Below are 24,851 nucleotides of genomic sequence, written 5' to 3' on the forward strand. Positions count from 1 at the left end.
AAAAAAACTCATCCGGCCTGGAAGTCGGCCTTTGCCCTCAGCTGCTGGGCGGTGATGTCCAGGCCCCGGAATGTCCTGACTGGGGACTTCAGACCTGCCTGGCACTGTGATTTATGATGAGGCTTGAGACACGCTGTCTCCGGAGGACTAAAGGTCTTAGCCTGGTCTCTGGGAGGGGCTGGGTGTTAAAGGTCAGCCGTGGGAGTGAGCAGGATGTGATTCAGCCCCAAGAACACTCCGGAGGCCAAAGGCTGGGGGGCGCCCCAGCTTGGCCAGTGCTATATGCTGGGTCTGGGGTCCAGGATTCCCTGGGAGGAGCTTCATGTTCGGATTCCGCCCTGGGCACTGCGCACCCCGCCCTAGGGCCAGCTCGAACACGCATCCTCTCGCTATAAAGCTCATCTGTGCTTGCAGGGTTCTGTGCGTCGTTCCCGCAATGAGCCACTGAAGGTCAGGAGCCGGCAGCTGGTGTCTGCTGGGAGGGCAGCGTGCCCTCACCGTGCAGGTTGCCCAACTCTGCAGCTGCTGTGACCACCCCTTGCCAACTAGACCTCACCCCTTGCCTCTTCCCTCCTCCTCATTCCTCAGTGCCAGGCACGCTCCCACCCCAGGCCCCTGGCAAGCTGCTGCCCATATACCTGCCTAGTTATTTCAGGCCCTTTATTCAAATGTCACGTCCTTGGTGAGGCCTCCCTAGCTCCCACCCCAAACACCCACCTCTCCTCCTGCTTACTTGTTCCTCCTGGACAACTATCACCATACTCTAAAGTTTATTCGTCTTACTTTTTAAAATATATTTTTATTGATTTCACAGAGGAAGGGAGAGGGAGAGACAGAAACATTAATGATGAGAATCACTGATCAGCTGCCTCCTGAACGGCCCCTACTGGGGATCAAGTCCACAACCCGGGCATGTGCCCTTGACCAGAATCGAAACTGGGACCCTTCAGTCCAGGGGCCAATGCTCTATCCACTGAGCACACTAGCCAGGGCCATTTAATCTGCCTCGCCAGGACGTAAGCCCCAAGGGACGGGGATTTTTGAACTTTGCTCCCTCCTGTACTCCAGGACCCAGAACACTTCCTGGCACGTGTTGAGTGTGCAATCACGTCCCACTGCGTGGATGGCCTCTTGTACCCTTTAGCAGGACCTCTCGGGCAACAGGCCGCCCCACTCCCACTCCATCCCCCGAGAGGCTAAGTCTGCAGAAACAGGAAAACTGACCACACGGCTGGAGACCCGTTGCTGAGGGAGCCAGCCAGACCGAGACCTCCAGGAGAGCACACCCAGCTGGGGAGAGGCCGGGTGCTAGCCCCAGTGACACCTCCCTGCTTCCTGTCTGAGCTGGCAGACGGATGAAACTCTCAGACCCTGATCATAACAGAAGGTGGAGGGAAGACAAGACCTCGCTAGGCAGGGGTGACTTTTATTTGAAGCCAGAAAACACCCTATTGGGGGTTCATCTGTGACAGTAAAAAAAAAAAAAGGAGAGAAACCAGAACCCCAAGGGCCTGGGGAGGGGAGGGGAGGGAAGGGGAGGGGAGGGACAGGGCAGTGTGTCCCGGCAGGCCCACAGGTCAGGCCACGTAGGGGAAGCGGAGCAGCAGCCCCTCATGGGGCTCCAATTTCAGGTGCTCCAGCTCAAGAGAGGCGCCCTCCTCCCGGCCCGGCTGGGTGCTGAGTAGCAGATCGGCCCTGGCGGGCAGGCCGGAGGCTCCCAACTGGGCAGGTTGGCCCACGTCCCCGAAGTTGAGCACGACCAGGAACCGCTCGTTCTGGTCCCACTTGCGGACGTAGGCCAAGAGGCTGGGCCCCGAGGGGAGCACGTGGAAGTCTCCGTGCAGCAGGGAGCGCTCCTTGCCGCGATGGTCACTCAGCCGCCGGAACAGGGCGAGGAGGGAGCCAGGGTCTTCGCTCTGGCCCTGCAAGCGATGGAGACATAGCAGGAAGGGGTGAAGGGCTCCCCTGGCTGCAAGCTCCTACAAGCCCCCGCCCGTCCGCTGCTCAGGCCCTGCCGCCCGAAAACCTGTACCTTCACAGTCATGTTGGAGCTGACGGGTCCCAAGGTGTTGACGGAGCTGGACTCATCCCACAGCATGACCGGGGCCTGCTGGGGCTGGAAGGCAGGGAAAACAGGACTTGGGAAAGGCTGGCCCACTCCCCGGACTCTTCCTCCTGCCCCCCACCCCCAGCAGGCCTTCCCGCCCTCACACCTAACTTCCACTGGGAGCAGCAAGGCCGGCTCCCACCTCAGGTCCTTGCACTGCCCCTCGGCCAGAGAGTTCTGCTCCCAGACAGCCATGAGCCAGCTTCCTCCCTGCCCCCAGCCTCTGCTCAGCTGGCTCACAGGGTTCCCTGTGGCCACTCAGAAGACATAGCAGGCTTCCTTCTGCGGAGCACCCACAGCACCCCAGCCCTCTGTGCACTGCTCTCTCCTCCAGGCACGCGCGCGGGAGTCACGCCGTAAGACTTCGGGAATAAGTGAATGACTGGCTCTCTAAGTACCAGCTCAGGTGCCAACCTCTACGCCTGTGGCTAGAGCTCAGCAAGTGCCTTCCTGGTCTTACCCCTATCTCCACATTCACTGCCAGGCTCTTCTCTCACTCACCTGGCTCCCCCACTAAACTAGGAGAGCCCAGCAGAACACCCACTGTCCAATGAATGAATGAGTGAGTGAGTAAGTGAGTGATGGCTATCATACTGGACACCACCAGGTACGACATTGCATTTTAAAGTAGCCGTCACTTGCCCTAACTGGTTTGGCTCAGTGGATAGAGCATCAGCCTGCGGACTCAAGGGTCCCAGGTTCGATTCCAGTCAAGGGGATGTACCTTGGTTGCGGGCACATCCCCAGTGGGGAATGTGCAGGAGGCAGCTGATCGATGTTTCTCTCTCATCGATGTTTCTAACTCTCTACCCCTCTCCCTTTCTCTCTGTAAAAATCAATAAAATATCTTTTAAATAAATAAATAAATAAAATAAAGTAGCCGTCACTTTATCCGAACCGCCCTACAAGAGAGGCAGCCTCACTGGGCAGATGACCAGGACGTGGAGACGTGAAGCCCCTGGCCGCGGCCACACAGCTACCAACCAGGTGACTGACTAGGAAACAAACACAGCCCTCCCGCCCACCCCAAGAGTCACGCCTGTCCGTGGCATCCACAGACTACCTTGACGGATAAACACAGCTCCCCCACTGCGCCACGAAAATACCTGTCCAGGAAGGGCAGCTGCCTTCAGGCCGATCTCGTCCCCATAGCTGAAAACCGGGGTCCCCGGCAGGGTGAAGAGCAGCAGCTGGTAGAGTCGGAGGAGCTGATCCGGCACGAAGGAAGTCAGGAGTCCCTTCTGAGACAGACTCCAGCTGCACCAGCGGCTGTCATTTGTCAAATGCGAGCGGGTGGCGTTTAAGAACTGGGTGACCAGGAGTTCGACATGCTCCCCAGTGAAAGGGGAGGCCGACAGGTATGAGCTAGTCAACAACAGGTCGTTGTTCAACTCGAGCAGGCTCACGATCTCCTGGAGGCTGGAGGACTTAGTTCCTGCCATCAAGAGCCTGCAGAGAGCAAAGCCAAGGTCAAGGGCGATACAGGACAAGAGAGGAAGAAAGGAAGGCATGTGAACTAGGAACCCCCTTCCCAGGGCCTAGCACCCCACTGAGGGGACCCCCGACGGAGCTAAGTTGGGGACAAGGGGCCTGGCACTCACCTGTCTTCACCGAAGCTCTTGGTGATGTTCTGCCACTCGGCCAACAGTAAAGGCGCATTCTAGAAGGAAAAAGCAGAGGCAGCTACTGCCCGGCCCTGGCGAGTCCCACTGCTCTTATCGAGCAAGGCTGCACCGCTCATGTCAAGGAAGCTCACCTTCAGGTTCTCCACGTCCCGAACCTGGAACCCATCCACACCAACCTGCAGCCAAAATCTCAGCGCATCCTACAGGGCAGGGGGAGGACGGAGGAAAGACAGTGACACTGTGCAGAGGCTCACAAACTCCCGCCCCCCGGGTGCTTCCTTGTGATCCGGGCCCTCACCTGAACGAGAGCCTGGAATGGCCTGTGTTCCCGCCTCCACCATAAAGGTTTAGCCCCCGCTCCCTCCCATTCTAACCGACCATTGGTTCTCCTAGTGATATGGCATCTCACTTCTCTTCTCCAGCCATGGCTTCACCTTTGAGGAGGCCCAAGAGAGAAAGTGTGTTCATAGCCATAACTTCACTGAAACTTGGCGTGTGTGGAATGCTGGTGTACCCATGTCAGAGACGGGGAAATAGTCTCAAAGAAGCAAGGAGGCACGCCCAAGGCTCAATAAGCAAGTAGCAGAGACAGGGCTCAAACAGCAGTCAAAATCCCACAGATCCCAAGACAAATGTACCGACGCCTCCCCCAGTGTCCTGAGGCCTAGGAGTGGTGCAAAGGGCTGTCGGTCAGGGCAGAGCTGTCAGGACAACCCGAGGATGAAAGACTGAAATGCAAAGCATTCCCCCCGCAGGCAGTTTCCATGAAGATTTGGGGCGAGGAGCTGGTTCTGCAGGACAGGCCCAGGCCTGAAGCCCTGCGTGTGAGGCACAGAACACAGCCCCATTGCCACTGCCCGTTTTTCCCCTTTCCTCTCTGCTCCATGTGCCCCCTCCTCGGCCTCCATTTTCTCCTGAGGCTACCATCTTCATCTCCTCACCATCCGAAAGCTTCCCTATCAGTAACACTTACAGGGTCTCCCAGCAACTCGCTGGCGGGTGAACTGGAGGACTCCAAGGGTCCTACAGAAACGCTGGGAGAACAGATCCCACCCCAGAATCAGGGCTGCCAGCCAAGTGTGAGGGGCGCCTCCACTTCTGTTCTGCCCGTTCTGAACTGGCCGGTGTCCCAGAACGCAGGCATTAGGAGCCTGGGTGACACTCACAGCCCCTCCCCCAGCCTGAGGGCTATAGAGCCTGAGCCCATAGCTTAAGGGAAGGGTTAGAGAAATAAGGTTACTTGGACCTCAAGTCCCAGGAGCATTAAACCCTCAGAATCTTAGTGTCCTCCTGTACAGTTTGGGGATGACAGGGACCTTATGTGGGTACAGAGGGGATTAAAAAACATCTATAAAATACGTGGCATAGCCCTAACCGGATTGGCTCAGTGGATAGAGCGTCCGCCTGCGGACTGAAGGGTCCTGGGTTCGATTCCGGTCAAGGACATGTACCTTGGTTGCGGGCACATCCCCAGTAGGGAGTGTGCAGGAGGCAGCTGAAGGATGTATCTCTCTCATCGATGTTTCTAACTCTCTATCCCTCTCCCCTCCTCTCTGTAAAAAATCAGTAAAATATATTTTTTTAAAAATACTTGGCACAGTCTCAGACACAGGAAGATCCCCACGCTTGTAATTTCAGACAGGGCTGCACTTCAAAACATCAAACAAGGACTGGGAAACCAGTCAGGACAGACTCCCACTGAGAAGCGTTCCTGAAGCTCCCTTCCTGGCACAGTCACCATCAGAGTTGAGAAAACAGGAAAAATGAGCGGACAAAAAGGAACAAGCTAAGACGGGTGCCCTGCTGGCCTCCGTGGGGGGAGCGCACCTGCTGGGCTGCAGCAGCCAGGGCCCCTGGCGGGAGGGGGGCTGGGTTTACTACAGGGGTGGCCGTGCCTGCAAGGATCCCCCACCTGCCATCAGCACCTGCACACTCACCGTGATCTTGGTGGCCACAGTGTCCATATGAGTGGGGAGGAACCACGAGTCCTGGCCCCTGTAGTTGGGAGTGAGGTCCAGAATGACCTGGATGCCTGGGACAACGGGGGGAGAAGCAGGTGTTGAGAAAGGCTTTGGGGTGGGGAGAAAGGAGGAAATCAACACATGGGCCCACAGAGTAACTCCTATGCATTACTTGCTACAAAAGCTTAGGTTTGAACCCTGGCAAACCTCAGTCCATTGAAACAGAGACACGAGCAAGAAGGGGCTTTGAAATCTCATTGGGCAGCAGGTGAACAATGTGAACGGAGAAGGCTGAGCTATAGGGGTCTGGGTTCCCGCCCCAAGGTGAACCCTTTTTAAGCAAGACAAGATTTTACCTGGATTTTCATTCCAAGTTTAAAAACCACCAACTTAGTAAAAGCCCTTTTGGAAAACATGGGCGCTGAAGCCCAGAAGTGAAAGGTCTGCACAGTCAAGTGGAAAGTCCCTGTAGGCTCAGGCCTCCCCACGCCTCTGTCCCTGCTGGGAAGCGGAGGCCGCCAGGAGCGAGGCAGACAAACCCTCCCCTGCCTGCCCGGGCCAGAAGGCCGAGCCCTTGCTCGCTGCTCCCTTGCCGCCTCCGAGGCCCCTCCGGGACCCCCCAGAGGCACCCACCCTTTTTCTTGGCCGACTGCAGGAGACCCTCGAAATCTTCCTTGGAGCCCAAAGCGGGGTCGGTCTCCTCCAAGTTGGTCCCATCGACGTCGTCTCTCTGGGTTTTGTGAATGGGGCCCAGCACGAGGCCCTTCACCTTCAAGGAGCTCAGGTGATCCAGGCGCCCCTTCAGGCCTGCAAAGGGGAGGGAAGAGGCCCCGGGGGCGGGTCGGAGACGATCCCCTCCCCCGGCCCCCTCCCCCGGGGCTCCGCGCGGAGGCTGAGCAGCTGATGTAAGGGGCCTAGCACGTTGCTTCAGACCCCGTGGCCACACGAGGAAGAGAAGAAGCTGAGTCAACTACCCACGTGAAAGAGGGAGGGAGGGAAGGGAGGAAACTCTTTGAAGAAGGGCAGGAGGCGCGACGTCCCAGGCAGCGGGTGGGGTGGAGAACCGTCCGAGTCCACGGGGGTGGGGTGGAGGTGGGGGTCGTGGTCGGGGTTGGGGTGGAGGTGAGGCCTCAGCGGCTCCCCGGTTAAGCCGGGGGCGCTCGGGGTCGGGGACTGGGGTGCGCAGCTCACCTGCTAGGCCGCCCGCGCCGGGGCCCTGGAAGGCCTGCGGGTCGCCGATGCGGTAGAGGGGCCCCTTGTGCCACCAGGACTGCGCCGGCAGGTCGCGGCAGCGCGGCGCGCGCACGATGATGACCACGGCGCCCGCCAGCATGCCCAGCCAGCCGAGCCAAAAGAGCAGCAGCAGCGCCCAGCGGGTGCGCACCCAGCCGGGGCTGCCCGCCACCTTCAGCAGCTCCTCCTTGGACAGGCCCGTGAACTTGGCGGCCGCCGCCTCCGCCCCGTCGTCAGCCACCTTGATCTTCACCAGGCCGTTCTTCTCGGCGCCGCCCGCCGTGACCGCGGACGCGCCCGCCCCGGAGGCCGCGTTCATCGGCTGCTTCTCGGGCTCCAGCTCGTTCAGCTCCACTTCCTTCATGTCCACCTCGGCGTCCTGGCTCATGGTGCCTGCGGGGCCGGCGACACGACGCAGCCGGCGATCAGGTGGTGGCTGCACGCGGGTCTCGACCTCCGGGACCCAGAACGCTCTCCCCGCGGCCGCCTGCTCCGAGCGCCTGACCTCGTCTGCGGCCGCGCGGCGCGACCTGGGGGCGTGGCGCCGGGAGCCCCGCCCCGCCCGCCCCGGCCCGCCCCGCCTCCCCTTAAAGCGGAACCTCCCGGGGCCTTTCCCGACCGCTAGCGTGCAGGGCACCAGTGCGGGAACAGGCCACCGCTGCCGCGGGGTCAGCTCCCCACCTGGAGCCCGGCTGCCCCAGGGCTCCCCCAGCCGGACGCTAAGAAGCCGCCCTAGCACGGAGCCTCCGGAGGTGGGCCGGCTGTGGCCCCCCGCCCGGTCCCCGCAAGGCACCCAGCCACCGCGCAGCACACCCCGCAGGGCACCCCGCAGCGTGCGTCCCGAGCGACTCCCCGACACACTGGAGCATATCTGCCCTGCGCGGGACTCCCACCACCGCCTGCCTCGCCTTCCCCCCCCCCCTGCGGCGGCCCTAGCGGCCCAGAGCACAACCAGCCCGCGCCCTTTCGCGTCAGGCCTCGGCTCAGACCCCTGGGGCTCCCAGACCTCGCTCCCCAAGGGCTTCCGCCCACTCCTGCAAGACGCATCTTGACTTTTGCTCAATTAATTCACGAGGCAGCAATTATTCATGGAACGCCCACTGCAATACGCTGCTTTGTTAACTTTATGGAATGAACTCCAGCCCAGTCTTCTCCAGGATGTTTTATGACGACTCTGCTGGGACAGGAGGTGCTGACACTGTGGTCTCACCCTCCCCTCCCCCAGTGTCTGGCGCCCGGAGGTCGGGCAGCTGGGAATTGGACATCCAGGAGAGACTGATGGGCAACCACACATTCCAGGGCTAGGCCTCAGTTAGAGGCATCTACATATTTCCTACAACCGCCCAGATTCAGCGGTTCTCAACCTGTGGGTCGCGACCCCTTTGGCGGTTGAAGGACCCTTTCACAGGGGTCGCCTAAGACCATCCTGCATATCAGATATTTACATTACGATATTTACATTACGATTCATCACAGTACCAACATTACAGTTAGGAAGTAGCAACGAAAATAATTTTATGGTTGGGCCACAACATGAGGAACTATATTTAAAGGGCCAGAAGGTTGAGAACCACTGGACCAGAAGATGCCGTGGCAGACCCTTCCCCACAACCCCCGGTGCCCTGGCCTCCCCACCGCTTCCCTATGGAAGCCTGGGAGGCAGCTCTGCCCGGAGGCCTGGAAGACCACCCAGCTTTCCAACAGGCAGGTCCCCCCATGAAGGGCCAGTGAGCACAGCAAGGGCTGCTGGGCAGCATCACAGGAGGTGCCAGCACCCTCAGGACTCCTTGTTCCTGAGCAGTGCCAGCTGGGTCCTTTTCAGAGACGAGCTGAAGGAGGTTCTTTCCCCTCTCACGTGGGCTGGAAGCCAAGGTGGCTGTGCAGTTGGAAGAAAGCAGAAACCAAGATCTGAAGAAACAACAGGCCAGAAGGGGAGCCACAGGGGAGAAAGGCTCGTCCTCCGCGTCCCCTCCTTCATCCCAAAGCCCACACCCCTCCCAGGCCTGATACAGCCGGAGCCAGTTCCTAAAGGGAGGCAGCCAAGTGGGGAGAGGTTGGAGTTCAGTCCGGTGTTCAATGATGATAAGACGGCCAAGGTGCCCGGGCATGCAGTTAAGCGCCAGCCAGGGGCTCTGCCCAGACTTTGATCCCCAGCAAGAAAGCTCAAGGTTGAAAACTGTGGGCTCAGAAGCTCTCCTTGAGATGGTCCAACATAACCCCCCCAGGAACACAGTATCTCGCACTCAGCCCCCATGGCTCCAGACAGATAAAGCCAAGGCCTTCTGCATGAGATAAAGTAGCTAACACCTCCCATTTATCACCCACCACACCCACCACGCCCACCACGGGGACTACCCTCCAGCCCCTGCCAGCTCACAGCACACAGCCTTTTCCAGGCCTCTGCCTCTTTTTGCTCAGGTCATTCCCTGTGTTTTGCCCTTCCTATTCTGCCAAGTTTGCCTCATAAACTCCTATTCATTTGAGACTTAGCTCAAATGACAGCGTTCCTCATCTCCCCCAAAAGAATTACTTTCCATCCACTGTGCACCGACCTCTGCTACAATTCATATCCCCTTTGTTCACTACATTTCCTTGTCTGAGCGTCTGTTTGCACTTCAAGACAGGTGGCAGGGACCTTGTGCTATTTGTCAATGGACCTGCCAGCTCAGAGGGAGCATAGAGCAGGCGCTTGTTTGATAAATGAGTGGATGAACTGTATCAATCAAGCCCAAATAATTCCTTTCATAGACACAATTCAACAAAAGAAGCATGTGAAGATAGAGATAAAAGTGAAAAGGAATTTAAACTGTTAATGTAAAAAAACACTGAAACCTGTAAAGATTTTTTGTGAGTTTATTTGAGCCAGACTGTCGACATATGCCAGGAGGCAGAACCTCAATGAATTATGCTCCAGAGAATGGTGGGTTACATCTGTATTTACACATTGCAATCAAAGGAAAGGGACGTAGTGGGTTACATGGAATCCACTGGTGACAGACTAGAGAGGCGGGAGAAAGCAAAGCAGGGGAAACCCCTGGGACTGGATAAAAAGTAAAATGATGGACACATACTTAGGTGGGTGAAGGAACAATTAACATAACAATGAAGGAATTTGTGGTCTCTGTCCTGGCGCCCAGCACATTAGGTTGTGCCCCAAGGGGTCCAGAAAAAGGGAAGTTACAAGTTACCCAGACATTTCAAAGGGTGTGTTATCATAGATGCAAAAGGACAGATAGGCTCAGTTAAGGTAAAGGTTGACCTTGTCGGTAAAGATGCCCACCATCACTGCTTTAAAGTTTAATTTCAGACCATCCCTGTGGTGACTTTAGGTCTGAGTTTGCAAGACAGCCATGCAGGCCTCCCCTGAGCTGTCAGGTCAGCATGTGGCCCCTTTCGTCCACAAAACAATATTTATAAAGATGAAGCTGTTTATGCAGGGGACAACAAGACTCGGAACTGCTCAGCCAAAATAAAACACAGTATAAAACACAGTCCCAAGTCTGGGGGAAGGGGAGGACAGAAAAGCAATGGTGGAGAAAGAAGGCAGGGGGTGGCCAGAGAGCCTCAGGCCCTACAATGTATGTGGATAAATATAAAATTTAATATTTAACACAGGGATGCAAAGTATAGAATCTGTCAAAAAGAATTTAGCCTTCAAGAGAAACTGAGACAAAAAAAAGCAGTTCAATGGTCCAGAGGCCAATAGGACCGCAGGCAGCCACAAGTCCTCAGCACTTCACACTCAGGCCGGCAGGTAGAGGCGGGGCCCTGAAATCTTTCTAATTCTCCTGCAAAAATTCATGTCACGCATTTCCCAACAGATGACGATTACTTGATCTTGGCCAAAAGATAAGGACATTATTTTCCTCCAAAGTATAAAAAAGGATTTCCAAAGAGAGAGCAAAGATGGGAGGACAGTTAGAAACAGGAGGCTGTCTCCCCGGCCAGCAGAGGGTACGGCAACTCTGCCCAAGCCCAGCACATTATTCCAAAGACCCAGGAAAAAGCATCTGGGCTCTGCCTCTACACTCCCATCACCCCGAGCAGCTCAGCCGTCTGAAAAAGAGGTGCTGGCTGAAGTCAAGAAACTGAGCATTTGGAAGTCAAAGTGCAGCTGAAATGAAAGCAAAGAAGGAGGCAGACCCCAACCAAAGGGACTGAGTTGGCAGCTGTTATGGGAAGAACTGGTGTTGGAATATGATTACAAATCCCGCAGGAGGGACACTGGTTCCTAAAGAAGAGAGCTGTCTTAGGGAAGGGTGAGGAATTGAGGGGGGATAAGAATCAGAAAGAGTAAAGGAAATGCAACTAACAGCATCTCTTAGGCAAAGGGGAGTAAGTGCACCCTCCTAAATTGGACACTGGCATCCAAAATGGTTAACTGCTCCCAGAGCTTTCCAACAGGATAATTCTAAAGACACATAATGAGAATTTTGGAGCTTAGATTTCAATATAGAATCTTAGATTTCCTGAATATGAAGTCACCGCTAGGATAGGGACGAAAGAATTATATCTGTTACATGATTATCACAGCCCCAATTTCACACGTTTTCTAACCATTGTGAGTCCCCTGAAGCACATATTCCCAGAGGTGCTGCAATACCAGGCTGTGATATTGGCATATAAGAATTACAGATGCTCCTTGACTTAGGATGGGGTTACATGCCAAGAAATCCATCATAACTGAAAATATTGTAGGTCGAAAATGTATTTAATACAGCTAACCTACCAAACATCAGAGCTTAGCCTAGCCCTTCTACTGAATTCTTACTGCTTTCACACCATTGTAAAGTCAAAAAGTCACAAGACAACCATCCTAAATTGGGAACTGTCTGTATATACATTTGCTCTTCATCCGTTTCCTGGCACAAGAGCTACGAAACCCTTGCATTTCCTGAACAATAGAGGTGATGGGTGCATCTTTTGTTCTAATATTTGGTCTTAGTCCTCCCAGACACAGGCCTTCTAAGACCCTTGGAGTCGCTAGTGTAGGAAGTGTGTCATTTTGTATGTTAAGGAGGTGCTGGGGGGGAGGGGGGAGGCCTAGATAGTCCCAGGATAGGGGGTGGTTGCCAGAGGAATTACCAGTGACCAGCAGGTTACACCTTTCAGCCCCACCCCCTGGACCTCCAGAGAGGGGAGAGGCTGAATACCGAGTCCATCACCAGTGGCCATGGGCATGCCTGCGCAATGGCACCTCCAGAAAAGCCCGACACAGCAGGGTTTGGAGAGCTTTCAGCTGGTGAACACATGTGCCAGGAAGATAACACACCCCAAGCGCCTGTGCTTGGAACTCTTCCAGACCTCTTCCTGTGCACCTCTTTTCTGGCCATTCACTTATGTTATCCTTTACAAGAGGCCCAGAGCACGGAATTTTGTGCACTGGTAGGGTCCCTAGTGGCTGCCGGCAGGGTACTCCCTCCCTTCCCCCGGTTGCCTGCTGCTGCCGCTGCCACCAACCGGGGCCTTCCCCCCTGTCCCCAGCCCACCCGCCCCCTGGTCGAACTCCTGGAAGAACTCCTGGTCGAGGGACAATTTGCATACTAGCTTTTATTATCCTATATAATAAACGGGTAATATGCAAATTGACCTAACAGCAGAATGGTTGCTATGATGCACACTGACCACCAGGGGGCAATCAATGCAGGAGCTGCCCCCTGGGGGTCACTGCGCTGGGGGGCGGGGGGAGGGGGCAGGCCTAAGTTGTCAGCTAGACATCCCCCGAGGACTTCCGGACTGCTAAAGGGCATAGGCATGGCTGATGGGGATCCCCCCCACCCCAGTGCACGAATGTCATGCACCGGGCCTCTAGTACAGGATAATAAACTGGTAATAGGAAATAAAGAGTTACCCTAAGTTCTATGAGCTGTTACAGCAAATTCGAACCTGAGGAGGGGGTTGTGGGGACCCTGATTTGTGGCCAACTCAGAAGTGTGAGTAACCTGGGAACGGATTACTTGAGATTGGTGTCTGAAGTTGGGGACAGTCTGTAAGACCGAGCCCTTAACCTCTGGGACTGTACAAACCCTAGGTGTTAGTTTCAGAACTGAATTAAATTGTTGGTGTCTGTATGGAAGTGGAGAATTACTTGGTGTGGAAAACCCACACGTTTGGTGTCAGAAGTATTCGGAACAGAAAACAGGTCATAGTGGTTGGTAGTAAACAGGTCATAACAGCAGATTCTTCTCTAGACCCTTGGTCGACTGCACTCAAATATGGAAATGTTATTTAAGAAAGTTTTTCTTGGCCCTGACCGGGGAGAACCAAGATGGCGGCATAGGTTAACGCCGGAGTTTGCTACCTCGAACAACCACTTCAAAAGTGAAACTAAAAGACGGAACGGACATCACCCAGAACCACAGGAACGCTGGCTGAGTGGAAGTCCTACAACTAGGAGGAAAGAGAAACGCATACGGACACTCAGAGGAGGCGCAGTGCTGAAGTCAAATTCTGAGGTGCGGAGTGCGCGGAGCGGGCTGGCGGCGGAGGGCGCGGTTGGCGTTTTCAATCGGGAGGGAGTCACAGAATCTGAGCTCCAGATCCGGGCGAGTCTTTAGGGACCCAGACTCAAACGGGAGAAGCGGGACTGTCTGGCTTCGGTCGGAGCGAGTGCAGCTTTCTCTCCGAGGTTTGCAGCAGTTGCTGGGACTCAGAGAGGCAGAGCCCCTGGGGACAGGACTGAGAGCAGCTATAACTGTTGATCCCGTGCGACCCACCTGCCCCGCCTTTGCCAGATAGCCTCAGGCAAATGCCAGATTAGCACCTCCCTAGAGGACAGAAGTTCTCTCACTGCTGACACAGCTGATTCTCACAGCCACTTGGCCTGGAGGTCAAATCCCCCCTAGTATTAGCTACAACAATCAAGGCTTAACTACAAGACTTCGCACAAAGACCACTTGGGGGTGCACCAAGAAAGCATAACAAAATGGGGAGACAAAGAAACAGGACAAAATTGTCAACGGAAGATATAGAGTTCAGAACCACACTTTTAAGGTCTCTCAAGAACTGTCTAGAAGCCGCCGATAAACTTAATGAGATCCTCAAGAAATCTAATGAGACCCTCGATGTTGTGATAAAGAACCAACTAGAAATTAAGCATACACCGACTGAAATAAAGAATACTATACAGACTCCCAACAGCAGACCAGAGGAGCACGAGAATCAAGTCAAAGATTTGAAATGCGAAGAAGCAAAAAACACCCAACCGGAAAAGCAAAATGAAAAAAGAATCCGAAAATACAAAGATAGTGTAGGGAGCCTCTGGGACAGCTTCAAGCGTACCAACATCAGAATTATAGGGGTGCCAGAAGATGAGAGAGAGCAAGATATTGAAAACCTATTTGAAGAAATAATGACAGAAAACTTCCCCCACCTGGTGAAAGAAATAGACTCACAGGTCCAAGAAGCGCAGAGAACCCCAAACAAAAGGAATCCAAAGAGGACCACACCAAGACACATCATAATTAAAATGCCAAGAGCAAAAGACAAAGAGAGAATCTTAAAAGCAGCAAGAGAAAGAAACTCAGTTACCTACAAGAGAATACCCATATGACTGTCAGCTGATTTCTCAACAGAAACTTTGCTGGCCAGAAGGGAGTGGCAAGAAATATTCAAAGTGATGAATACCAAGAACCTACAACCAAGATTACTTTATCCAGCAAAGCTATCATTCAGGAGTGAAGGTCAGATAAAGAGCTTCACAGATAAGGAAAAGCTAAAGGAGTTCATCACCACCAAACCAGGATTATATGAAATGCTGAAAGGTATCCTTTAAGAAGAGGAAGAAGAAGAAAAAGGTAAAGATACAAATTATGAACAACATATATGCATCTATCAACAAGTGAATCTAAGAATCAAGTGAATAAATAATCTGATGAACAGAATGAACTGGTGATTATAATAGAATCAGGGACATAGAAAGGGAATGGACTGACTATTCTTGGGGGGGAAAGGGGTGTGGGAGATGCGGGAAGAGACTGGACAAAAATCGTGCACCTATGGATGAGGACAGTGGATGGGGAGTGAGGGCGGAGGGTGGGGTGGGAACTGGGAGGAGGGGAGTTATGGGGGGGGAAAGAGGAACAAATGTAATAATCTGAACAATAAAGATTTAATTAAAAAAAAAAAAAAAAGAAAGTTTTTCTTGGCCCTGACCGGTTTGGCTCAGTGGATAGAACGTCGGCCTGCGGACTGAAAGGTCCCAGGATGATTCCGGTCAAGGGCACATGCCCAGGTTTCGAGCTCAATTCCCAGTAGGGGTTGTGCAGAAGGCAGCCGATCCATGATTCTCTCTCATCATTAATGTTTCTATCTCTCTCTCCCTTCCTCTATATCAATAAAAATATATTTAAAACAAAAACAAAAGCAGCCTGAAAGCTGTTCCTTATATAAAATTCTGCATTTTCATTTCTCCCCCACTCCAGTCTAATCCTTCCCTAGGAGAGCTCCCCAGTGGTACATTCCTCGACAGCTCAGGAAATAAGGAAATTCTGGTCTCAAACTGAATTTTTGCCGTAGAGGTGAATGTCCTCCTCCCGGCTCCCAGCAGAGCACGGTGCATTTGCGTAGCCTTACTCCCGGCAGTGCTTCTTGCTGCCAGGAGGGGGCAAAGGATGCCGAGAAAAACGCCTGGAAGCAGCTTGCATCCTCCGAGAGCGATTTTCAACCTTTTCCATCTCATGGCACACGTAAACTAATTGCTAAAATCCTGCGGCACACCAAAAAATATATATTTTTTGCTGATCTGACAAAAAAATACGTATAATTTTGATTCATTTACACTAGACGGCTATTGTCATGCTGGCTGTTGTCATTTTTTTAAAATGTGTTTTTATTGATTTCAGAGAGAGGGAGATAGAAACATCAATGATGAGAATCATTGATCAGCTGCTTCCTGCGTGCCCCCGAACTGGGAATCCAGGCATGTGTCCTAACCTAGAATCAAACCGTCACCTTCTGATTCATGGGTCGATGCTCAACTACTGAGCCACACCAGCCGGGCTTGGCATATTACTCATTTGTTTGTTTCTCTGTGTCTACCCACCAGAATATAAACTCCAAGGGCGCATAAAGGTACTGTCTGCTTTGTTCCCTGTTTTATCTCCTGGGCTTAGTAGGTGCTCAACAAATACTGGTAGAATGTTAAATGAAAGTCACCTATAATCTCCAACTGCCAAGAACACTGGTTTTCATTGGCACCTATTCCCTTCACCCCCTTTATAGCTTACAAAAAAGAGCATCCCGTGTTTGACACTCCCCCTTTACGTTCCCCCTTTTCTAGTGGATTCTATGTCACTACACAAGAGGCTGCAAACTCAGTCCTAACCACCTTTGGCCCATAGACATATTTTGATTGGCTCACAGAATATGCTTTAAAAAAAACGGACGTTGTCCCTAGCTGGTTTGGCTCAGTGGATAGAGCACTGGTCCTCGAACTGAAAGGTCCCAGGTTCGATTCCAGTCAAGGGCACAAGCCCACATTGTGGGCTCGATTCCCAGTGGGGGACTTGCAGGAGGCAGCCGAGATCAATGATTCTCTCTCATCATTGATGTTTCTCTCTCCCTCTTCCTTCGTCTCTGAAATCAATACAAATATTTTCTTTTAAAAAGAAACACTTTTTTTTTAAATGGAAGTTAGAAAGAAACACTTAAAGTAGGCAAATATACAATGTTGGATCTCTCAAACCTCTTGGTCATATTTTTTTGGAGACCACTCAAGCAGGGCAACAATCAGCTGGAGCTAAGAAAGGGCCGCTAAGCTCTCCAGGGTCCCCACCCAGTTCATGTTGATCATCTGCATTCCTGACATTCCTGTAGGTGTGAGTTGGAGGGAGACCCTGACTTAAATCCTCTCCTTTGCGTTTCCACTGCCGTTTCACTTGTTCGTACAGAATCCACTTACCTGCAGCCTAAACTACTGAGACAATCTCATTAATGTCCTTGCCTCCATCTTATTCCTCAATTTGTCATCACCACCTGCTCAAAAACTTCCATGGCCTTTTTTCTTCTTCTTCCTATCTATAATTCAATGATTTGGTTTTGCAATCCAGGCCCTCCTCCCCTGGCTTTCCCCGGAAAATCTTTCCCAGTTTTATATTCTACTATTCCCTTCCGCCCACATTTCATGAATTCTATCCATACACTTTCTTCCCTTTTCCAGCTCCTCCAAGTCTGTGTTCAAACTGTTTCTTTAATTTCCTCCCGGGTCAGTCTATCTACCCTTCAAGATTCAGACACTCCACTCCATAGAGCATTTCCAATCTCCATTCCCACATACAGCCTCCCTAGCCCTGCCTGCCTACCCTGGGACTTCTGGATTTCCCATACATTTCCTGCTCCATGGTCTTGAACAAAGCACTTCATGGTTATTGAGCAAATGAATTCATTCGTCCATAATAACTTTGCTCAAACTGGAATTCTCCCAATATTCTGTACACTGTCACCTGTTCTATCATCCTGGGACACATGGGGACCACATTGCCCCTAAAGAAGTGAAAATGGGATTTGGGTAGAGGAAGGGGAGGAGGAAAAGCTCAGATCCTGAAAAGGTTTCTGGCCCTCCAAAAGGCCACAGCACAAGGGCAGATACAGTGTGTCAGTGGTATTACAGTTTCATGGGGCCCTCGCTGGTTTGGCTCAGTGGATAGAGCATCAGCCTGTGGACTGACCAGCGGTCCCCAACCGGTGGTCTGCAGACCACTGGTGGTCCGTGAGGTCCCGAAAGGTTGGCGACTGCTGGACTGAAGGGTCCCGGGTTCGAGTCCAGTCAAGGGCACATACCCGGGTTGTAGGCTTGATCCCCAGTAGGGGGCGTGCAGGAGGCAGCCGATCCATGATTCTCCCTCATCATTGGTGTTTCTATCTCTCTCTCCCTCTCCCTTCCTCAATAAAAAAATATATATATATACTTTATATATATATATCATATATATATATATATATATATATATATATATATTTAAAAGAAATTTTTATGGGGAGGGGGGATTAGAAGGGAAAATGTCTTTTTAAGGAGCCTGCGGAGAGAGATTAATGAGGGAAGCTTGAGAAACAGTACCCGAACATTCCATTTGTTTCCTGGGTATCTGCTTGGTCCCCCGCTACCTGGAGGACAGTGTGCGATGACGGCGGTCCAGCATGGATGTCCAGAGCAGGTCTGCAATCAGGCGGCCTGGATTGGCACCTTGGCGCTCTATTTCTTAGCGGGATAACACCATGCAAGTCCGCTAACCGCTCTGGGTCTCGGGTTCCCCATCTATAACCTTATCTCAGTCCTTCTCCCTGGGGCTGGATAGGAAGTGAGGTCGTGCGGCAGAGCACATGCCAAGAGCTTTTGCATGCTTATAAAACGCGCACGGACGGTCGGTGTTCGCGGCAGATCTCAGTGACGGGTCTCCAGGTGGCGGGAACCACCCGGCCACCCGGCGGGAGCTGCAGGGGCCCCTCCCCGGTAACAGGGGGACCCGGGGACCTGGGAGGACTCCTCAATTCATGCAGTGTGCTTGAAACGTGCTCCCAACGCGAGCCGAGCCACAAATCAAGATCGTAGCAGAACCGGGCCGGGCCGGAAAGCCCAGACCCTGCCGCAGACTCGCCCGGATTCACTCCCGAAACGGCGCCATGCAGGGACCTGCAGTACCTGAGTCGCCTCCCGCGCCGGCACCCTGCGCACCAGGCCCGGCCGAGGGCTCCGGAGGTTCGGGATCCATGGAGGTGGGCCCTGCACACGGGTTTAGGGTGCGGGGGGTCAAGGGGAGCTCAGGGAAGGGTTTGGGGGTGGGCGGCTCTGACCCGGACGCAGCGACAAGGCGCGGGAAGCCGCCCCCGGCCTCACGGCTCCAGTCCCACCGGAAGGCGGCGGTACAGACCGCGCCGCGGCGCCCCAAGGCGTGCCGGCGCGCTGCCCTAAGGCGCATGCGCGGCTTTTCGCGCCGCTGGGGGCGCGCGCTCGCGTCCTCTTTGTCTGGAAATCTCTACCCACAACTCCCCAGGCTCGCACGCGCTCTCCCCGTGCGCGTGCGCCCGCCGCAGCCCCGCCCTCCAGTCCCGTGGGCCTCTGCGAGAGGGTATTTAAGTGCCTCGCTGAGGCTTTTGGGTCTTGTCTTTTCTCTGTTGCTCTGGTGAGTGTTCTTTCTGCGTCGGGGAGGAATGCCCGCGTGAGCGTGGTGGGACTTAGGCCGTCTTCTGTGTTATGTCTGTTTGGGGGGGCGGGAGGGCAAATGGGGCGACTTGGCCATGGCCTCCAGGCCTCGAAGCTACCGCAGGGCTTCGTGAAGGACAAAATGGCGATGGCGGGCGGTGCCGGCGGCCTTCTCTGTGATGAGCACCTTTCACAGACCTGTACCGAGTCCCGTGAGGATAAGACACTCTGAGACGGGCCTTGCACCCCCGGTGCAGTGGGCGCCCCGGAGGCCACAGCGTTGGGCAGTGTGCAATATCGACCTAACGTCCTCCTTGTCTGCAGGGTTCGGGCGCACGTGTGGACGCTAGAGAACCCGGGACATCCCTCTTGTTCGAGTAAGTGCTGAAGGCCGCCCTTCACGGCGACTCCTCCGCTGCTGCGTGCATGCGAGTCCTGTGCGGTGTGCTACGGGGATGATAAAAGCCGAACTCTCTCTTTCTGATGGATTGGTGGAGAAGTGTATACATTCTGAGTAGCACCATCCGCAGCAAAAGTTGGGCTGTATTTTCATGCCTGGGGTCTGTTTAGCTCGGAAGTGTTAGGGCACGCGCACAAGACGAGGCTGCAAGGTATGAAACCTAAGTGAAGGGTGCTCTTCGCTGTTTTCCAGGTATGGTTCCGACCCAGAGAGCTCGTACCGGTTGGAGGATGGGACCAGACCTATCCCCGTGCAGATCAGTCCTTGCAGCGGCGCTCCGGTGGGTACACAGGATTATGCCATTATGGGTAGGGGCGCAGTGTGCAGATGGGTGTCCCTTTGGGCTGGCCACTCCGTGATGAACATACAACGACAAGCATATGACTGAACTTACAAGTGATGTCATCTAAGCACTGAGAAGTCGGCCAGGAGTCTTCACGGGCTTTGAATGGCTGTTCCTGGGTATATGTAATGTATGTAATGCCTCCTCTTTCTGTCCGTAGCATCTCATCGGTCCTGACGGATTCAGCTGCCTCCGAGGGTGATCACAGGTAATTCTCTAAATGGGGCATTGAGATGTTCTCTCTCCAGTGTCCCCCACAACCAGGAGAGCAAATGGTCCTTCCTGCTGGTTTCTCCTGGAATGATTGTGCTGGGGAGGGAGAGAACACCCCGGTGGTACATCTGGTTCTTGGGGGTGTGATATTCCCCCTCACCCACACATCACTGTCAGATGATTTGAATTGTTACACTGATGCTCTGTGAGGTACGACAGGTAATAGCATGTTAGAGTTCTGATGGCAGTTTCTGTTCAATGATGAAATCTTACTCCATTCTAACATTTTTAGTAATAATTGACTCTTCATTTATAGGTTGTCCTGATGATGATCTATTCGCCTATCTAAATGGTAAGTAGCTTCTTCCAGTACTCCAATCTTGAGGTAAACTAACACGTGAACCCATTATCCAGTGAATAACTTGGCAACGTGTTTTGTTTTTGTCACCAGAGCCTTAATTGACCCATTTAGCTTTCTGGTTTCTCGTTGCTTGTAGTGACATTTCTTGATCTCTTGCCTCCTAGGTCACCATTGATCTGCCCAGGGTTGAACACATGGAAAGAGGTGGCAGTGGTGAGTATGTGTAACTGTTGTAACTTGCTGCAGAGTCCAGTGCCAGTGAGGAGAGCAAACATCCTGTCTTACCCCAGTTCTAGCCCCAGAGCCAGTAATGGTGAACCCACTGGGGCTACCTGGGAGAGAGGATGAGAACCTGTTCCATAAGGAACTGTCTGAGGTACAACAGAGAGATAGCGTTGCTTAGTTTTTCTTGGTCCTGCCTGTTAACCATAGCTAGAATCACTGCGGCTGTTTTAGGTCTTTTGCTAATTGTGTGATCTCATTCAGGAGCGGCTGGGCCCTGTATGCTCCTGAGAAACCTCCAAACTTAAAAGGTGAGTTGATTGTCAGGCTTATGCCGCCAAGTCGTCAGTTTCTATGATGAATCGAACTAGCTCACTATGACTTACATAATGAAAACATTTGAACACCTGAGAAACTGGAGAAGATGGTGGCGGCGGGGATACCGAGTTGGCATTTTCATTGACCACAGCCTTGTCTTTCTAGGTGCTGGTAACAGTGACCTGCTTTGCTTGTCCGCTCAAAGGTGAGTGGTTTCCATATGTGCAACATGCCGGGTAGAGAATGCCCTTGAGGCCTGTATATATGATGACTGACATGGAATCTCGTTCGGCTGATGACTTGCTGTTGAGACTCGGAAATCTGATTTTCTAGGAACTGGCTGAAGCCTGCATTTAATGCAGGAAGTGCATGCTGCTGACTCTGTCTTGTTTGTTTCAGGTCCAGCACCTCCTCTGGGGCCCAGGAATGATTTGAGGTAAGCCTCTTTGTAACCTCAATCTATGGCTGCTATATAAAATGTGCCAGTTTCGCACTTTGGGATCCCTCACCAGTGATGAGTTTATACCGCCCCAGTCTGATCACTGTGACTGAAAGGTATTTTCTGAGCTGTGAGCTTGCCTTGGAATGAAAAGTGACCCTGGGAAGTTGATTGAGTAGGCAGTACAGCTAATAGGACATTCTTTGGACCACCTCGTTTCTGAAAAGTGTGTTTTGAAACCTATGCAGCCTATACAGGTGTGCCTAGGGCTGGTTGACTGAGTTCCCATTCATTCTTTTGCAGGGGAAGTGTAATCTGTATTTCTGCTCAACTTCAGTCTGAAGTTTGAGGTGAGTAATTCAAAGGTAAAGTGCAAGCCAAGCTACAATTTCCCAGTGAGGAAACCTTCACATGTCTTACCTCCTGTCCTTGTCCCAGAGCCTGTAAAGGTGAACCCACTGGGGCTGGCTGGGGGAGAAGAGGAAAGTTTGTTCCAGAAGGAACTGTCTGAGGGATCACAAGGATTTCTAAACATGGGAAAGGGAAGAATAACTCAATTGTTCAAAAAAAGCGTATTTTTTCTTTTTTCAGGTCTAAAGAAAGAACAAAGCATGTATAATGGTAGGTATCTTCCCACTTTCGGGTATATAACCATTTGTACACCCTAAGCAACCTTTTTTAATGCCAGTTAACTAATCAATATTCAAAGTTACTGACAAACATAAAACCTAGGGGTGTAATTGGGTTAAAGGTTGGCACCTTGTAAGCTCACAGTGCATATTCATTCCCATCAAATAAACTCACTTTTTTTCCCCTACAGGAATCCAACTCTTTGAAGACGAGAATTTTCAAGCAATTTCTTGTATAATCTGGCTGTTTAAATTTTCAAATAATCATTTCCATCCTTAAAAATAAAGGCTCTTTTTATCCCTCACTCTGGTTGTGTTTGAGTGGATCTAGTTGTTTGTCTAAATAGGGTAAACTTCTAGGGCATCTGGGAGGGGGGTGCTCCGGTTAACAATTGTTGAACGAATAATAGTTGGCATTAAACATTCATCTTGTGATCTCCATATGCCATTATATCTGAGCATATGCAAATGACTTTTAAGTTAGTCTCATCCAAATGGGTTGCCTTGTATCCACATACCCAATGTTTTCAAGTCCTTATCTGGTCCTGGCAAGCTGGCTTCAGCTTTAGGTAGTGGCACACGGCATGGGTAGGGTATATGTGTGTGGTTAAGTCTGATTCTGAGCCTTTTAAAGCAGTTACCTAGTTTTCCAAGCCCAGAGGGTCAAATCAGCATGGTTAACATGCACACGGGGTCCACACCTCACTGGGCCCTTGCGGTGCAAGTTGTCACATAGTGTCGGTCCTTATATTACTACACAGAATGGGTATGAATTCAAGGATTGCCACCTGTTTTGGGGGTTCTGCATATGTGAATTTTAGGGTAAGGTCTCCCTCTGCCCTGGAGTATTGTTTCCAGGATCCTCATGGGCACCAAAGCTCAAGGACGCTCAGGACCCTTGTAAAATCTGGGTTCAATTGGAGGGAGGGTCAGCCTGCTCCACCCAGAGTTCACTTGAGAGCCAGTGGAAAGGAGCCAGTGATGGTACCCACTTCCTGGGAGTTCGTGGTGTAAGTGTAAAAAAACCATCTGCAATTAGTGCGTGTGTGGAACCTGCAGATAACGAAGGGCCAAGTATGCATTTTGTGTCAGAACTGTTGCGGCCAAAACTCAGTCCCTGGTCGGACGCCATATGTTGCGGCCAAAGGTAAACTGAGTGGGGGGGGAAAGGATTAAGGAAAGATGAGAGAATGAAAGCTGGGTCTCGGTGGGACACTGCTCCCTGATGAGGAGACAGCGCCAGCGCCCACAAGCCGTGTCTTTGTTTTATAGCAGCTGCCACGAGGCAAGGCAGGGGCGTGATCACGTTGTTTACAGCATTCTCGTGAGTCTCAACCCTACTCAACTACATGCACCCGAGGTCTATCACAAGGCACGTGGGGCCACGTGTTCGAACCATAGGTTCAAGCTCACAGCCACAGCCGTTGGCTATGATTGTGCTGGGAGGGCCCTGTCCTCCAGCTGGGATTTGCACGTGGCAGTGAGAGGACCCTGTCCTTTCATTAGTCCAGGCTTGAACCTGGCCAAAGCACTGTAGCCGCGCCCCATATCTCCCCCTTTGCCTTTTTTTTTTTTTTTTTTTAATATATATTTTATTGATTTTTTACAGAGAGAAAGGGAGAGAGATAGAGAGCTAGAAACATCGATGAGAGAGAAACATCGATCAGCCGCCTCCTGCACATCCCCTACTGGGGATGTGCGCCGCAACCCAGGTACATGCCCTTGACCGGAATCGAACCTGGGACCTTTCAGTCCGCAGGCCGACGCTCTACCCACTAAGCCAAACCGGTTTCGGCTGCTTTTGTTTTTAAACACACCTATTTACGTTATCCAAAAAACTCTAAACAGATTATTCAGCATGATCAAAATATCACAGCAAACTTCTGGCTATTAACAAAACTATAGAGACAGCAATGTTAACGAGAACAAAACTCTGGCTAATAACAAAGCAATACCAGTGCAAAACCAAACTACAAACATGTTAACGTTTTCAGGATATCTTACTCAAAGTCCTTAGATTTAGCTCCTCAAGATTTTACAGAAAACTGACAGTTCACCAACACTAGCATAGCTCCCACTTGCTTTTCTAACATCTGCTTGGCCTCAGTCGCCATCTTCTTCAGCTGACTCCATGCTGATACCTTGGCGAGGCAAAGATGCCGTTGATGCAAAACTAGTCCCCTGGATCAGGCTGTTTGGAAGGTTGACCTCGGCACTGAGTCCGCATCAGTCCCAGTCACATCAGCCCTGTCCACGCCGGTGGAAGTTCTTGTTCTTTATCCGCTGCTGCATGGAAACGAGCAACCCTCGGGGGGCTGGAGACCTCCAACTCTGAGTCTGCGTCTCACACAGACCCGAAGTCCCAGGGAGCTATCTGGTTGCACAAGCAAAGATAACCAAAGCCTAGAAACAATGCAACTGCGGCAAGAGCTTACAATCTCGGTCTAAAACAAAAATTACTTCCTTAAACATAAACCACCACAGCCATCTGCTGCTTTACAGTGGCTTAAACAAAACCTGGGAGATTTCTACCTTATTTTACATCTTCCTATTCACTTATTTTCTACCGTTTATTTTCTACCACTTATTTCTACTTATTTCTACAGCTTACTTTTAGCGCTTATTTCTACTTATTTCTACAGCTTATTTTTAGCGCTTATTTTCTACTTATTTCTCTATTTCTACCACTTATTTCTACCTATTTCTTACTTCTACAGCTTATTTCTACTGCTTATTTCTACCGCTTATTTCTTACCACTTAGGTCTCTATTTCTACCACTTATTTCTACCTATTTCTCTAT

General features: G+C 52.1%; 1 protein-coding gene, 1 long non-coding RNA gene and 8 other non-coding genes across 12 annotated transcripts; 9 read left to right on the top strand and 1 right to left on the bottom strand.

The window, feature by feature from the left end:
- Nucleotides 1-1,405: 1,405 nt before the first annotated feature.
- On the bottom strand, nucleotides 1,406-18,760 carry SLC3A2 (solute carrier family 3 member 2). The gene is made up of 9 exons (XM_036295654.1): nucleotides 18,565-18,760; nucleotides 6,885-7,319; nucleotides 6,327-6,500; nucleotides 5,670-5,764; nucleotides 3,864-3,932; nucleotides 3,709-3,767; nucleotides 3,214-3,556; nucleotides 2,033-2,116; nucleotides 1,406-1,922 (listed from the first exon to the last, which is right to left on the bottom strand). The coding sequence occupies exons 1-9, from the start codon at nucleotides 18,632-18,634 to the stop codon at nucleotides 1,578-1,580; spliced, it is 1,674 nt and encodes a 557-aa protein (XP_036151547.1). The 5' UTR covers nucleotides 18,635-18,760; the 3' UTR covers nucleotides 1,406-1,577.
- LOC118648995 lies at nucleotides 18,617-22,355 on the top strand. 3 transcript variants are annotated; one of them, XR_004965532.1, is made up of 12 exons: nucleotides 18,617-18,638; nucleotides 19,390-19,442; nucleotides 19,718-19,805; nucleotides 20,029-20,076; nucleotides 20,398-20,433; nucleotides 20,607-20,655; nucleotides 20,929-20,975; nucleotides 21,148-21,187; nucleotides 21,382-21,418; nucleotides 21,725-21,771; nucleotides 22,013-22,042; nucleotides 22,242-22,355. It is a non-coding gene; the product is annotated as an uncharacterized LOC118648995 (long non-coding RNA). The 3 variants fall into 3 exon arrangements; XR_004965531.1 differs by lacking the exon at nucleotides 18,617-18,638 and adding an exon at nucleotides 18,953-19,045; XR_004965533.1 differs by lacking the exons at nucleotides 18,617-18,638; nucleotides 19,390-19,442 and adding an exon at nucleotides 18,986-19,045.
- Nucleotides 19,513-19,584, top strand: LOC118649120. Its single transcript, XR_004965558.1, has one exon. It is a non-coding gene; the product is annotated as a small nucleolar RNA SNORD26 (small nucleolar RNA).
- Nucleotides 19,876-19,947, top strand: LOC118649133. The gene has a single exon (XR_004965570.1). It is a non-coding gene; the product is annotated as a small nucleolar RNA SNORD27 (small nucleolar RNA).
- LOC118649132 lies at nucleotides 20,254-20,328 on the top strand. Its single transcript, XR_004965569.1, has one exon. It is a non-coding gene; the product is annotated as a small nucleolar RNA SNORD28 (small nucleolar RNA).
- On the top strand, nucleotides 20,696-20,822 carry LOC118649124. The gene has a single exon (XR_004965562.1). It is a non-coding gene; the product is annotated as a small nucleolar RNA SNORD22 (small nucleolar RNA).
- LOC118649131 lies at nucleotides 21,014-21,080 on the top strand. Its single transcript, XR_004965568.1, has one exon. It is a non-coding gene; the product is annotated as a small nucleolar RNA SNORD29 (small nucleolar RNA).
- On the top strand, nucleotides 21,243-21,312 carry LOC118649121. The gene has a single exon (XR_004965559.1). It is a non-coding gene; the product is annotated as a small nucleolar RNA SNORD30 (small nucleolar RNA).
- LOC118649122 lies at nucleotides 21,487-21,554 on the top strand. The gene has a single exon (XR_004965560.1). It is a non-coding gene; the product is annotated as a small nucleolar RNA SNORD31 (small nucleolar RNA).
- On the top strand, nucleotides 21,812-21,937 carry LOC118649123. The gene has a single exon (XR_004965561.1). It is a non-coding gene; the product is annotated as a small nucleolar RNA SNORD22 (small nucleolar RNA).
- Nucleotides 22,356-24,851: the final 2,496 nt, after the last annotated feature.

Source organism: Myotis myotis, unplaced genomic scaffold (assembly GCF_014108235.1).
Source record: "Myotis myotis isolate mMyoMyo1 unplaced genomic scaffold, mMyoMyo1.p scaffold_m19_p_27, whole genome shotgun sequence".
In the NCBI taxonomy this organism is placed as follows: Eukaryota; Metazoa; Chordata; class Mammalia; order Chiroptera; family Vespertilionidae; genus Myotis; species Myotis myotis.

What these genes read in the sequence shown, in the direction of transcription:
- SLC3A2 (XM_036295654.1), bottom strand. Translation starts at nt 18,634, where the DNA reads ATGGATCCCGAACCTCCGGAGCCCTCGGCCGGGCCTGGTGCGCAGGGT. An exon ending in GCAGTCGGCCAAGAAAAAGG is followed by an intron (nt 5,765 to 6,326) that starts GTGGGTGCCTCT and finishes CCGTTGTCCCAG; the next exon opens with GCATCCAGGTCATTCTGGAC. An exon ending in CAGCTGCCCTTCCTGGACAG is followed by an intron (nt 2,117 to 3,213) that starts GTATTTTCGTGG and finishes CCTGCCTTCCAG; the next exon opens with CCCCAGCAGGCCCCGGTCAT.